Here is a 16,116-nt window from a genome sequence, read left to right as displayed (position 1 = left end):
TTCATTTTATAATTGTCATTTTTAGGTGAAGCATATTTAGTAAAATGGCAGATCTTAGAACTTTATAATTGGGACTTTAAAGATGATCTAGTCCAATCCCTTCATTTTATATATGTGGAAACTGAGACCCAGAGAGTTTATGACTTGCCTAAGATCCATCCCATGACTAACTGACATCAATGCACAGCCTAGAACCCAAGTGCTATGCATTGATTCCAATGCTCCCTTCACCATATTGCCTTCTCACCAATAAGGAATGATTAATTAGTTAGAGTCAACTGACTTTTTTTCCCTACTATTTCCTACATTTCCCATAGCAGGCATATTTTTGTATCTGGCAAATGGTAAATTAATGAATCAATTTTGCTTAGCATCTGGAAATGGTCTTTTGAGATATCAACCGTTAAAAGAGACTTTTGGGAAGCTTAGGCCAAACATTCCTGAAATTGGAGAAGTGCTCAAATACTTCTTATTTTGGAATCCCTAGTTCTCTACATTTAAGGATCAAGATCAGGAAAGAGGAAGGATTTAAAGAAGTTTTGTTTACCATCCAGGGAAAGAGTACATACTCCTGAAGGACCAGAATGCAGAAGATACCAAGCTTATAGTGTGTATGTGTGTGTGTGTGTGTGTGTGTGTGTGTGTGTGTGTTATCTACTCCAACAGAAATGTAAGTTCTTCTTGAGGGCAGGGACTCTTTCATTTCTCTCTTTGAGTCTCCAATGTATATAGTGCCTAATGAGTCAAAGCAAGACAAATAAATGAATATCAAGCACCTACTATATGCCAGGCACTGTGCTAAGAGATGAGGCTACAAAGAAAGGCAAAAATAGTTCCTGCTTTCAAGAAGCTATCAATTTAATAGGGAGATAACAAGCAAATAAACATGTATAAACAAGATATATTCAGGATAAATTGGAAATAATCTTCAAGAAAAGACACTAGCAATAAGGGGATTAGGGGTAAGTTCCCTGTAGCAGGTGGGATTTTATCTAGAACACAAAGGAAGTCAGAGAAACCAAGAGCTGAAGATGAGGAGGGAGAGTAGGCATTAAGGACCACCAGGGAAAATGCTCAGAGTAGGGAAATGGAGTGTCTTGTGTGAGGAGCACCATAGGATAAAGAAGTACTCAGAAGGGAGGAAGGTGTAAGTAGTACAGGGCCTAGAGTCAGAAAGACTCATCTTCCTAAGTTCAAATCTGGCCTCAGACACTTACTAGCTATGTGACCCTGGGCAAGTCACTTAACCCAGTTTGCCTCAGTTTCCTTATCTGTAAAATGAGCAGGAGAATGAAATGTCAAACCACTCCAGTATCTTGGCCAAGAAAACCCCAAATAGGGTTAGAAAGAATCAGACATGTCTGAAAATGACAAAACAACAACAAAAAAGACTGGTAAGTAGGAAGCAGTCAGGTTATTAAGAGCTTTAATAAATATTTATTGATTAATCAATCAATTCTCCAGTAGACCATTTGCAAATGAGAATATAATATTTTAAAATTAAATTTTATTGATGTCTTTTGTTTTTTATATCATCAGAGTTTTCCCCCAGTATCCTTCCTCCTTCTAGAGAGCCATCCCATATAACCAATAGTATTTTTGAGGAAAAAAAGAAAGAAAAGAGGAAAAAATCAGCATGATTAATCAATTCATAGAAAAATCTGAAAACATGTTCAATGTGCAACATCTGTGGACCTTCCCCTCTGCAAAGAAATAAGCTGGGAGTGGTCGCTCATAGCTCTTCTTTTTGAGCCATGTTTGGAGAACATTATCTTAAACTTCATTTTTCACATTTTACAAAGTCACTTCTAATGATACAAAAAATGATCTTTTGGAAATGTTGTTCTAAAAAGCCTTTTGTGTTGCTAGTAAGTCTTCTCTATTATTTTTTTTAGGAAGCCAGAGTTTCTATCTGGAACACACTGATGACATTCTCTGTTTGACTGTAAACCAACACCCTAAGTATAAAAATGTGGTAGCCACCAGCCAAATAGGTAGGAGATTCTCTGTATTAACCAAGAAATTCTATATTCCCAAATGATCAGGGACACTGATTTACTGGAAATGATGGATTTTTTTTTCATTTCATATGTGGAATCTGGGTCATTGTCACTTCCCCTTTTACTCTTTCTTTGTTGATGTGGTTATTGACTTTGAACATTTTACTTAAATATGTCTCCTGGATGGTTGGGGATTTGAAGGATCCACAATAAATATATTGCTTCTCATCTGAAGGATATGTGTAGAGTATTTCTCAACACCATCCAAACAGACCCAAGATATGAAATGAAAGGTTGATAGGACCTGCAAACCTATGATATTCCACTTGGCAATGGTGCCATAATTATAATACACTGTTTGCTAGGGTGAGATCTGGAGGGGGTGAAAAGGAGGGATTTCGGTCTGAATCTCCCCAAATCAGTGTTCCTGACCCAGCTGTGCCCTGGGGACCCAGGGGAACTGGGGGAACACAGCCAACTACAAATGTGGACCTGACAGACTCACATTTTTTCTTCTAAAAGAATTTTTTCTAACTTGGTCATTTCAAAGATAATGCTTTTAGCTTAGTTCACCAATATTCCTGCTTGTTTTCATTGAACTCATGTCCATCTTATAATTTAATTTTGTGCTTTCTGATGCTGGTGTTGAATGCTTCAGTATTAGAAATATGACTTATTTTAGCTATTGTTTTCCCTTGGTGCTTCCTCATTGTCATTGCTCACACAATGCAGGTGATACTGTGGAAATCCCAGGTAAGGTTGTTTCATCTGTGAATAGTTTTCATCTACACTGCAAAACCCTGTCAACGTTTCATGTCAGCTGGTTGTATCAAGATGAATTAAAGATACAAACCACACACCATCCCAGATTGTTTCTTTGTATAAAATCCTCCATGACTGTTTGTCAGTTCCATAATATCTGTCTTTCCATGAGCAACAGCTGTTTTCCCATTTTCTTCCAATTATTACCGGACATTTAATAGCTGTTGACTTCTTGATCCCAATATGAAATTGTAATTGCCCCTAAGTTACTCTCTTCTTTTGATAAGGCTTCTACATAAATTTAAACCAACAGGTGACTTGAGCATCCTTTAACCTTAATTCTTTATTGTATTTTCTTTGATTCTCAGGAACAACACCTTCAATTCACATATGGGATGCAATGAGCAAGCAGACACTTTCAATGCTTCGATGTTTCCATGCAAAAGGAGTTAATTATATCAATTTTAGTGCTACTGGCAAGCTCCTGGTGTCAGTAGGAGTGGACCCTGAGCATACAATCACAGTCTGGCGATGGCAAGAAGGTAAAGTTAAGGCTGTATTCTCTTTCTACTTTTAGGAACTCTGTGTGAGCAAGACTTTCTACTACTATTTCCTATAAGAACTAGAGGAGTAAAGTGACTATCTCAAGGTCACACAGAAAAATAAGCGCAAAGGCAAAAGTAAAAAGAATAACTGCCTTTTTCTGTTTTAGCTCCAACACAAGCTTAAATTCTGGATTAGAACTAGAATTAGATTCTAATTAGATCAGACTCTATTTAGATTAGACTTTAGATAAATTCTAATTAGACATTTATCTGCGGTGGGACCCTGAAGAAGTCACTTGACTTCACTTGGTTTTCTCATCTATAAAATAGGAATAATAATAGCATTTAATTCCCAGGGTGTTATGAGGATCAACTGTGATAACATAAAGTACTTTGTAAACATTAATAATAATAATAGCTAGCAAACATAGTATATAAATGTTAGTATTATAACTATTATTAGCAAGCTTTTATTGTTATTATTATTATTGTAATTATTATCAGAATAGTTTCAGAACAACTGGATAGCATAGTGAACAGAGTGCCAGACCTGGAGTCAGGAAGACCTGAGTTCAAATCCAACCTCAGATACTAGCTGTGTGACCCTGGGCAAGTCGCTTAACCTTGATTTGCTTCAGTTTCCTCAGCTTGAAAACAGGGATAAAAATAGTACCTACCTTCTACTGTTGTTATAATGATCAAATGAGATATTTGTAAAGCACTTAGCACAGTGACCAGCACATAGTGAGGGCTATAGAAATGTTAACTATTATCAGAGTAGTATTATTATTGACGAAATAGCATTTCCTCTTCAGTTAAGTTAGATCTCTGGCCATTTTTGTGATAAAGGAAGAAAACGACATATGCTAAATGTTAGAAGCACAACAATTACTGGTGTAGAAAGGCCTGGATATTCTTGAGGAAATTCCCTTCGCTGCTGGGTTAAAAAGTAAAAGCCACAGAAGGTGAGATTTCCTAGGAAAGAGTTCCTTGGGTAAAGGAGGGTTGAGAAACCAACTTAGCTGATATTTCTCATAAATGCAGGTGCCAAAGTTGCCAGTCGAGGGGGCCACCTCGAGCGAATATTTGTGGTCGAGTTCCGTCCAGATTCTGACACACAATTTGTATCTGTGGGGGTCAAGCACATGAAATTCTGGACACTGGCTGGCAGTGCCCTGCTCTACAAGAAAGGAGTGATTGGATCCATGGAAGGTGCCAAAATGCAGACAATGCTCTCTGTGGCCTTTGGTGCTGTAAGTTCAAACACAGCACTTTTGAGGGATGTGGGATGGGGGAAGTGTGGGGTTCCATGAACAGGAGACATCTCCAAGCCTCCTAGCAGTACTTCCGTCCCACAGGAAGTTCCTCCCAGAGCAAAGGGCTTTTTTCCCCTTTACCCCTACTTCCAAACCTGGATTTGCTAGTGGTACAAAAGAAAAAGGACTAGCTCTGGAGTCAGAGAACCTGCATTCAAGTTTCACCTTAGACACTTACAACCTGTGTGGCAACCTAACCTACCTGAGCATCAGTTTCCTCATCTGTAACACAAGGGGCTTAGACTAGAATCTAGTCTACAGCTTCTTAAACTTTTCCCGCTCGTGACCCCTTTCTGTGTTTTGGCAGAGTTCGTTGGCATTGCATGGCATGACAGTATGCGTGGTGCAAAGTGCGCATGCTTTGTGTTCAGAGCCACGGCTGACGTGAAGTCGCACAATGCAACACAGACAAGCGCTGCTAGAAACACCTCGGATTCATCACACATTTGATTTTTAATTAATTTTTGGTCACCGTGCATTCATAAACCTTTTACTATTTCCAAAATTTTTGCGACCCCCTGTGGGGTTGTGACCCACAGGTTAAGAAGTGCTGCATGACCTCCGAGGTCCTTTCCAACTCCATATCTATAAAAATCATACCTGTGGGTGACTACTTCCTAACAAACAAAGCTGTGTAAGTTCTTTGGGTTAGCAGTTAGGAAAGGCACCAAAAGATACACTAGGGAAATGATTTCTTCCACTGAACCATGATTGGCTTAATTCCCAGCCCTTTGGAATATCTCTTCTGTCCTGAATCAGCCTCTTCCACCCAGTGGGGCTTTGGCACAGTTGCTACCTTTCCATAGCCATAGGAGAGGCATACATGAGATTGGGACTGATGTGCCTCTTCAACCAGCTGATCCTTTGTTGTTGGTTATGGTCACTTTTTTGATGATCCAGGGGTGAATTAATTTACTTTATAGATCATCCACAGAAAATATTGACTCTCAAAATGTCTTTTCCCTGCCTTCCAGCATGTATCTCGGCCTTCTTCCCCTCCTGTCAGCTGGTGTATGCTCATGGGATTAAAATTCATTGTAATGCAGATCTGGAAAAAAAAAAACCCATTAAGAAGATAGACTAATGAAAATGAACAAATGTGTAATGCATTTCAAAATCAAATCTAAAGAATTTCTGCATTATCCATGGTTCAGGATGATCTGCAGCCATTACTTACTTGCCTTTATTATGACAGATGCTCAAGAGTTCAACTTTTTTTTCTTTTGCATTTGCTTATAAATAGTTCTGGTTTGTTACTGAAGCTGAGCAGATGAGGAAAATATCTATTCAAGGCATCATGCCCATTTCTGGCTTTGAAAATTGTTCATTTATTTTGCTTCCAGAACAACCTCACTTTCACTGGCGCCATAAATGGAGATGTCTATGTCTGGAAGGACCATTTTCTTATTAGGCTGGTGGCCAAAGCTCACACAGGCCCAGTCTTTACAATGTATACAACTCTTCGAGATGGACTGATAGTCACTGGTGGAAAGGAGAGGCCGTAAGATATATGTTTTCTAGAAATATGCTATTTCTGTCTATCCCTGGGAGGTGGGTTGCCAACAACTTCTCTTCCTCAGAGGTGTGGATTTTCTCTGGAGGGATGCTTACATATAAATTCTCCTACCTCTCATGTTCAGGAAGGAGATCTATCTCTGCTATTTTCCAAGAGGTTTCTAAATCAAATGATCCAGGATGGTGTAAGAGAAGAAAAGCATCAGTACTGTTTGGTTTCAGAAACCCCAGATGTAGATAGTTGAGTAAATAGCAGACTTCTTATTTAAAAGGGTCTTGAAAGACACTGAGGACTCCTGAAGCAAATGGAATTTCTTTAGTGTTTACAATATGCTACCTGCCAGAGCTCTTTCAAAGATAAGAAGCATCTGGAGAGGACAGAATTTAGGAAAGGCCATAGTCTGATTCTCTAGATTATCTTTTTTTTCTTCTCTCAAAATATAGAATATCTTTACTTAAAGTCAGAAGACTTGAGTTCAAATCTTGTCTTAGACACTTACATGGTAATTTGAAAGGGATATGAACTATGAAAGTATAACCCACAGAAAAATTTGACAGTGGTTTTTCAGACATGCCAATTATCTATCAAAGACCAGCTGAATCAAAAATTGATGTATATTTTCTGAAATTATTATTAATAAAGGGAATGGAAAGTGGGGTGGGTATAAGGGTCTTATTCTCAGTATGCCTATTATTCCCTTCTAGGACTAAAGAAGGAGGAGCTGTGAAACTGTGGGACCAGGAGATGAAGCGCTGCCGGGCATTTCAGCTAGAGACTGGACAGCTGGTAGAATGTGTGCGCTCAGTGTGTAGAGGCAAAGTAAGTAGAAACAAAAGTAGCATCATCACCTGTCTTTCCCTTCATCCCAGGTCCTCCCACTGAGCTTAGGAAAAAGCCAGGACTAAGCAAAGAACAGCCATACTTGGGAATCAGAGCTTGCCTTCACCCAAATACAGCTGGTACTGAATCTACCAACCCATAACTCAGGACTAGAAGATGCTTATGGTGTATAAAGTGATATGGCACCCTCCATCTCAAAAAGAGACGTATTTTGTTCTCAAACGCAAATAAATATTTAGCGGAAAATAGGGGAAAGACAGCTGAATCTCACAAAACACTCACAAAATTTCTAGTCCCTACTCTGTAACTGAATCAATTATATTAGCTATAAATGATTATGATATCATTCAGAAAGAGGCAGAAATGAAAGTCAGGGAAATGCTTAGATTTTGTTTTAAGTATATATGAGAATATGTAATTTCTGAGCTAAAAAGGACCTGAAGTGGTTCAGCCCCCTCATTTTATGAACAAGGAAATATGAGACCCACAAGGGTGAAGGGACTTTGCCAAGGGCATGTGGCTAGTTAGTGGCAGATCTACCCAGGTTCTCCCGACTACCAGAGCTGTGTTCTTTCCCTTTCTGTATTTCTGAATTTATAAGCAATTAATTATTTTGCCTTAAGGCAAATCTAGGGATTAATTTTATACATAATTTCACCACACAACAACAACAATAGCAACAATATCACTTTAGCTTGACATAATAGGAAAATCTGATAAAATTAAGAACTAGGTCTTTGATCTACTGAGTGTACTCTCTAGGTCAATGATTTGTAGCTATTTGGCCATAGTTTCTCTGGCCAAGTAAAATTTCAAGAATTTGATTAAGAAAGATGATTTGGGGGAAAAGGGATGATGCTATATTTATAACAGATGAAACTGGAAAAAGGTAAATTAGCATCAAAAGACTGGACTTATATTCTGAAATAGCAAACAATGAGTGCAGTGGTAGTGGTAGCTGGTTTAATCAACTTCCTAACACAGCTTGACCAATATATTTCCTTCCTTATAGGCAGGATGACATTTAAATCATCAGTTATGTTGAGCACCCACTATATGCCAATCCCTAAACTAGATGTTGCGGGAACATACAAAGAAAGACTCATTTACACTAACATTCCTACCTTGTCTTTTCTCATAGAAAACTTCCTGAAGATTGTGATAGCATCCTCCTTTCTCCTTCATACAGTGAATATATAAGGAGGCTAAAGATACTCACAAGTATAGTCAAGTAACTCAGACAAAAGTCCCAGACCCCTTAGTCTGGCACTTAAAACTCCTCACGACCTGGATCCAATCCAGTTTCCCATTATTCCCTTTTATGTACTCTATGATCACATAATCCTGAGTTGTCACAGTTAGAAGTTAGGTCAGTTGCCCTCTACTCCAACTCACCTGGAAAAGAAAAATTCCTTCCACATTTGCCTATAGACCTCTCACAAGAGAGATCCTACCACCTTTTAAGGCAGCATATTTCACTGTTGGGTAACTCAGATTGTTAAAAAGTTTCTCCTTACATCAAGCTTAAAATCTAGATAAACTGGGGCAGCTAGATGGCGTAGTGGATAGAGCACTGGCCCTGGAGTCAGGAGGACCTGAATTCACATTTGGCCTCAGACCAAACACTTGACATTTACTAGCTGTGTGACCTTGGGCAAGTCACTTAACCCCAATTGCCTAAAAAAAAAAAAAAAGAAAGAAAGAAAAAATCTAGATAAACTATAACTACAACATTTTCATCCACCACTCTACCCACCCCCATTGTATCTATGGTACTAGTTTAGGAACCCAAAGAAAAACCAAAATTAGGTGTCATGGGGTCATGACCTTTTCTTGATGAAGCCATGCTGGTTCTTTGTGACCACAGTGTCTAGCACATAGTGGGTGATTAATAAGTGCTTAATGATTGACTGACTGATTGCAGTCCTGGTTTCTCCTACCCACTGTTTCTTTTTCTAGGTTCTAATAACTCTTTTCCTTAACAATATCTTCTAGAATTTTGCCAGGAGTAAAAGTCAAGTTCATTAACCAGTAGTTTAAAGATTATCTCTTCTGTTTTTTGAAAGTCTAGGCAATGTTTACCCTTCTCCAATTTTGCATCACCTCTCCTCTTCCTCATTATCATTCAGAAATGATTGACAGTGACATTCTTTCCTCTTGGTACTTATCTGGGGTAGCTAGGGGTTCTCTTACTATGACCTTACTAAAACTGGCTAGCAGCTCTCTATTAGCCGTATTTATTATATGCTTTCTAGTCCTACAATTTTTTATTGGTAGAGAAACTAGAGGCAAAACTTGGCTTCAAGTCTTACCCTGACACATAATGGCTGAGTGGCCCTGGGGAAGTCACTTAGCCTCACCACTGAGACTACTGGGTAGCATAGTGGATAGAGTGCTACTGGAGTTCAGGATGAACTGAGTTCAAATCCTACGTTCGATACTTGCTAGTTATGTGATCCTAGGCAAATTACTTAACTTCTGTTTGCCACCATTTCTTCATCTGTAAAATGGGGGTAACAATAGAACCTACCTCGCAGGATTCTTATGAGGACAAAATAAAGTAATATTTGTAAAGCACTTTGCAAAACCTTAAGATGCTACATAAATGCTAATCCTTCCAAACCTTTCTCTGAACCCTTTGAAATCTACTTTCACAAAATCTAAGTACATATCAGAACATTCCCAGCTTTCCTCCCTTCTCTATCAAAAACTCAAAGATGGAGTGGCCACTTCCTCTCAAGGTTCCCACCATTTCTATCCCTAAGAACCAGTTTCTCCCTGGTGAAAATCAGACACGAAATAGAATTTTCCCTTTTGGCTTCTCTACCATTTCAAGGACAGTGTTCTAGCCAAACTACTCTAATCATAATTTTCTGAATTCATATAACTCTTCATACCATCTCCCATTGTACCTTTCTTTCCCTCCACTTGTTGCCTATTGAAATATTCTTGTTCCAAACCCAATTCTAAAGTTTATCCCCAGTGCTCAGCAGGAGCAATTTTTCCCTTCTCAAAACCCTTGTTACATATTATATCTTGCCTTAGCATTTAGCCTATCCTAATTTACATTATAATTATTTGAATCTCTGTTTTATCTTCTCCTCTAGAGCCTCAGCTCTTAGAGGGGAAGGACCCTGCTTTCTTAACTCAGTGCCTTGCCCATAGTAGGCACTTAATAAATGCTTGTTGCATTGAATTTAATCAAATTTAATTGAATGTTTGGGAAATGAGGAAAAAACAAGGAAATAGAAAAACTTATTAGGAGCAGGACGTTGAAATATGCTACCAGAGCCATAAATGAATGAAATGAATGGATGAATAATGTTCTAACTAGCCCAAAGAATATTAATTGAGGAATGAAGTATATAAGAAAACAAGAAAAAAATGAATGATAAAGACTGGTGGGGTTTTGGTTGTTTTGAATGCCACTATGAGTAATTGAGGTAGTTTTGGGGAGGGAGAGGGGAGTCCTGATTTTCTCTTTTAATTCCATGGATATTTATTACATCTCCTCAAGTTTATTTTAGCTGCATTTTTACTTCAACAGGGGAAAATTTTAGTGGGAACCAAAGATGGAGAAATAATTGAAGTTGGTGAAAAAAATGCTGCTTCCAACATGTTGATTGATGGACACATGGAAGGGGAAATTTGGGGTCTGGCCACTCATCCTACCAAGGATATTTTCATCTCGGCCAGCAATGATGGTACAGCCAGGATCTGGGACCTAGCAGACAAAGTGAGTGACACTACTTCATTTTACAAACGGGACTGATTCCAGAAATTGCCCCATTGTGAAACTCCACCAAGGGTAATTCCATTGACTGGGATATGTATGAGTGACACCAACGCTTCCTCCCTAAAGGATGACTAGTTCTTTTTACCTTTTACTTATTTAGGTTAAAAATGTACCCTCTAGGGGCAGCTAGGTGGCACAGTGGATACAGCACTGGCCCTGAAGTCACGAGGACCTGAGTTCAAATCCAGCCTCCGACCAAATGCTTGACCCTTACTAGCTGTGTGACCCTGGGCAAGTCACTTAATCCCAATTGCCTTAAAAAAAAAAAAAGGAAAAAATGTACCCTCTTTTAGAAAAACAACTACATTTAGGATGTAGTAAAAAAAAAAAAAGTAGTCTGTGTGATGATGTCTGGTGGACCACCCTAGTTTGTACTTGACTTTAAAAAGGTCAACATTTTTATGAATAGCTGAGACAAATCAATGAATGAAAAAGTAACTATTAGGCACTTATTATATGCTCAGCACTGTACTAAATGCTAGAGATAACACATACAAAAACAGACAGTACCTGACTTCAAGGGACTTGAATTCTGGTAGGAGAGGCAATATGCACCGGGAAGTGGTGATGTCCAGGGAAGAGCACCTTAGTCAAGAAAGTTATAGGGATTTACAGCAGGGTTCTGAGGGGGGAGCAGATTGATAGTTGATTTGATCATGATTCATGGTTCTAGAACCAGGGGAGTAGAGGATAGGGTTTTCACTTGACAACAAAGTGTTTAACAGATTGTGGAATAGATGGGATATGACCTGCAAATAGAAAGTGAAACAAATATGATGTAGGGGCTTTCCTGAAATAATGATCCAGGACTCAGGGGTGGAGAACCTGTGGCCTCGAGGACACATGTGTCCCTCTAGGTCCTCAAGTGCGGCCCTTTGACTGAATCCAAACTTCACAGAAAAAAATCCCCTTAATAAAAGGATTTGTTCTGTCAAATTTGGACTCAGTCAAAAGGCCTCACCCAAGGACCTAGAGGCTCCCATGTGACCTCTGATTCAGGTGAAGTAGTCACCAATAGAAAATGAGTCCCCAGGGAAGAAATTCTTTCAGAGCATGGTCTCTGACATAGAAAGAAAGTGGTTAGCAAGTGGAGGACTTGGGATGGGGTCTGAGGGTCAAGAGTGAAATGAAGTGATAAAACTATTTTTGTAAAAATGTATAGTGACACAAGGTAGAAGAGATGGCTAATGTTGGATAACAGAGTCAGGATCCAAGAAGATCTTGAAAATCTAGAATAATAGGTCAAGTCAAATAAGAAGAAATTTAGGGATAGATTTAACATTTCCCATCTACATAAATTTTTATGAGAATTATCTACTCACCCATCAAGGGTATCCTCAACGAGGGTGACACAGGCAGGCTGTCAAAAATCATTTGCACATCAGATTACATTTTTGCCATCGCCTGAACAACTGAAAGAATACAAGAATACACGATCCCTAGGTGTTTATTATTTATTTAGCATAACAAAGCATTTGATTTGATAGAACAAAACACCCCCTTAAATGTCTCTTCCAACAAAGTAAATCCCAGCCGTTCATCAAAATTATTCAAGATTCCACAAATAGTAACCTTGAACAACAAACATTTGGTCATTAACACTAGGCAGGAAATAAAATGAGATGTATTCTTGCCGAAGGGGTTTTACCGGGGTTTTTTTTGGCATAGAGGAGATCCAGCACGGAGTCCAAACTGAAGTGGGTTTCCTTGTCAATGGTGAGTCCTCCTGATGTTCCTCTTAGTGGATGACATAGTGCTGGTGGCATCAAGCTCAGAAACTTCACAGAGCCTCCTGGAAGAGACCTATCACCATGCAAAAACAACTGTTGTATGACTATGAGTTGCAGAACAGCATTATGTTATGCAAAGAACGAAAAAAGAGTTTTACTCAGAGGGCAATGAACAAGCACATAGGTGGGTGTGCTCAGGCTGTAACAATGCAAAATAAGGAACTATGAAGAAGGACCAAAGTAAAGCATATCATCAGAAAAATATGATTAAAACAATATGGGCTGGTCACCTGGAGAGTGCAAGAGATGACCAGTGGATAGCCTGGGTGACATTCTCATGATGTCAAGAAAAAGATAGGAAGGCCCTTGACAATGAATGGACCCCCAGCTTCTGGAAGGATATAGACAAAGGAGGAAGGAATGGAGGAGGGAGTGAAAGAGGGAGGGAAGGAAGGAAGGAAGGAAGGAAGGAAGGAAAGAAGGGAAAGAAGGAAGGAGAAAGGAAAGAAAGATGGCAAAGAAAAGTATTTAAGTACCTACTATGTGCCAGGCACTGTGTTAAGCACTTTACAAATATTATCTCATTTGATCAAGACAAAAAGTTTCACAGGATTGGCAGGTGTGGATGAGTTGCAGTCTGCATCACTGGAGACATCCTCCATTTCAGTATTTCAGTAAATACAATTTCTACAATTATGTTTTAAAAATTAGCTTCATAAGTGCAGATTAAGGGAGACATGACTATCCAGGAGTTCATGTAAAAAAGTAACTAGCCAAAAAGAAATGTGTGGCCAACTCTGGGTTATACTAGAAAGCCTCTGAAGTCCCTTCCAGCTCTCTGATTCTGTGATTGTTACTCTGTATTCTAAGAGTTTTAGTGACCTTGACCTTCAAGCTCAATATGGTTTAAGAGTATAATAGGGAAGACACAAAAAATTAGTCCTATCCAATGAATACTAATACCATCATAATTTGCATTAAGAGAGGCTTAGTGCCCAAAAAAAAAGAAGGTCACATCTCCATAATACACTGTCCTGGTCAGGCCACCTAGAAGGAGTACTATGTTTACTTCCAGGTATTACATTTTAAGAAGGATATAGGCAAACTTAAACATCTGGAGAATAAGGCAACCAGAAAAGGATCTGGAGACTATACACTGTATTAAGTTCTGTGAGGGATATAAGAGTATAATACAATCATTTCCCCTAAGGAGCTTATCATTGCGTTGGAAAGACAAGACTTCCACACATACAAAATTAGCAAACAATTCAGAAGAGCATCATTATATACTAAATGATGTGGCATATACTCCAAGCACTGTTAGGGTTTAGAGAAGGAAGAAATCTGGCCTGAAATTCCATAGGTGAAATTTAAACTAGCCCTCTAAAGACAGCTCTGTCTGGCACAGTTACATCTTTAAGTCATGTCTCTAGAAGAAAGTACAATAAATATTTAAATATATACAGTAATAATAGCTAGCATTTACATAGTACTTTAACATTTGCAAAATGCTTTTACAAATATTATCTCACTTTATCTCACAATGACCCCAGAAGGTATGTGCTATCATCATCCCCATTTTACAGATGAGGAAACTAAAGCAGATAAACATTAACTTGCCTAGGATCACACAGCTAGTAAGTGTCTGAGGCCAGATTTAAACTCAGGTCTTCCTTATTCCAGGCCCAGTGCTCTGTGCACTGTGCCACCTAGCTGCTTCTGTGTGGCAGAATGAATACCTAAATTTCATTCATACATGTATTTATCACTCAATTAATCAACAAGTATTTATTAAGTGCCTACTAAGGCAGGCAGTCATCGCTCATCATTTATTAAGCCCTTGCCATGTGACAAACACCACACAGAGAGCTCAGGGGAATGCAAAGCTTAGATAGGAAAAAAATCCCTGCCCTTACGTAGTTGGCCATCCAGTGGAAGATTAGACATCAACACAGGTGGCTAGAACATCTTCATGATGGTGCCTTGGTGTGAGGACTCCTTATTTAACAGAAACTCTCTACATAACCAAGCCATTTAGTTACAGTTTTCTATAAGAAAACTATGTCTCTGGGATATCACAGCAAGGCAAGTCTAGCCACTACATTTTCCTTGAATTACCAACTGAAGAAGGTTTGTGGTGTTTAAATAGCGTTGCTTATATGTCTTCAGAAACTTCTGAACAAGGTCAACTTGGGCCATGCCGCCAGATGCGCTTCCTATAGCCCTGATGGAGACATGGTGGCCATTGGCATGAAAAACGGAGAATTCGTTATCTTATTGGTGAACAGCCTGAAAGTCTGGGGGAAAAAACGAGATCGGAAATCTGCTATTCAGGATATCAGGTATTAATGGGTGTCATGACTAGTCGCCAGGGACTACTTACTCATTGTGAATAGGCTTTGGCCAATAGAAGAGGGGATCTGAAAGAACTCAGTTACCAGTCCAACCTTTCAGCTAGCCATTGAATGGATGATTATATGGGTCTTATGCTGTTGCTGGTTTAAAAAAAAAAAGAATGAGAAACAGAACAAACTATAAATGCATTTTAATTGAATTTCATAATGTCTACTGAGTTGTTGAGATAAATACCATTGCTTAGATAACAATATTATCCAAAAGACGACATAAATTTTCTCTTTATTACTATGAGATTACATTTAAATCTTCTCTTTATTTTTTTCTACTTCAGCCAAGACAAGGAGAGTTTGTAAACCAGTGTCATTTTATAAAAATGGCAAAATAACTGAATTTTATTTAAGGTTTATTTATTTAAGGTTTTAAATAGAGATGATAGAACCATTAGGAATGAGCTAATTAAATAGATCTCTAAGGACTCTTCCAGACCTAAATCAATGATCCTATAACTGTGAGTAGGGAATACAGGATAGAATTGACCACAAATGATACGGGGACGCAATCTTGTTGCCTATGAGACCAGAGAGCTCCATGGCAGATTTAATTTATAAATAGATATGTCAAATTGAAATGAATGCACATTATGAATCTCTTCTCAAAACCAGCTAAAAACCATCTTCTGGATTTTTGTTCCCCATTGACCATGCCTTTGATTTGTTTCTTCTAGAATGAGTCCAGACAACCACTTCTTAGCCGTGGGTTCATCAGAACACACTGTCGACTTCTATGACCTCACCCAAGGCACAAACTTGAACCGAATCGGATACTGCAAAGACATCCCAAGCTTTGTTATTCAGATGGATTTCTCAGCTGACAGCAAATACATTCAGGTATGTTTTCACTTTAATGAATCAGTTGAATTAAGTTTATTTCAATTACATAAAACATATTAACAATAGCTAGCATTTCTATAGCATTTTAAAGTTCAGAAATTCTTTACATAAATTATCTCATTTGCTCCTCATGAAAATCCTGTGAAGTAGAAACTATTATTATTCTATTTTACAAATGAGGAGACTGAGATTGAGAAAGGTGAAGTGACTTGGCCCAAAGTCAGATGGCCAAGCATCTGAGGCTAGATTAGAAGTCAAGGCTTCCACATACAGATAGGATATGGTAGGATAGGATAGTATGGGATGGGATGGGATGGGATAGGATAGGATAGGATAGGATAGGATAGGATAGGATAGGATAGG

General features: G+C 38.6%; 1 protein-coding gene across 2 annotated transcripts in view; it reads left to right on the top strand.

Moving 5' to 3' along the window:
• The window catches only part of EML6 (EMAP like 6), a 297,843-nt gene that overhangs the window by 272,474 nt on the left and 9,253 nt on the right, over positions 1-16,116 (top strand). For both annotated transcript variants that reach the window (XM_027864986.1, XM_027864987.1), the window contains 8 exons: positions 1,896-1,994; positions 3,131-3,304; positions 4,352-4,560; positions 5,967-6,124; positions 6,844-6,958; positions 10,527-10,715; positions 14,675-14,847; positions 15,588-15,750. In XM_027864986.1, coding sequence (XP_027720787.1) covers positions 1,896-1,994; positions 3,131-3,304; positions 4,352-4,560; positions 5,967-6,124; positions 6,844-6,958; positions 10,527-10,715; positions 14,675-14,847; positions 15,588-15,750 — 1,280 coding nt within the window. The remainder of the gene's footprint in view (positions 1-1,895; positions 1,995-3,130; positions 3,305-4,351; positions 4,561-5,966; positions 6,125-6,843; positions 6,959-10,526; positions 10,716-14,674; positions 14,848-15,587; positions 15,751-16,116) is intronic.

Source organism: Vombatus ursinus, unplaced genomic scaffold (genome assembly GCF_900497805.2).
Source record: "Vombatus ursinus unplaced genomic scaffold, bare-nosed wombat genome assembly UNPS02014778.1, whole genome shotgun sequence".
Taxonomy (NCBI): Eukaryota; Metazoa; Chordata; class Mammalia; order Diprotodontia; family Vombatidae; genus Vombatus; species Vombatus ursinus.
This window is presented reverse-complemented; position numbering and strand designations above follow the sequence as displayed.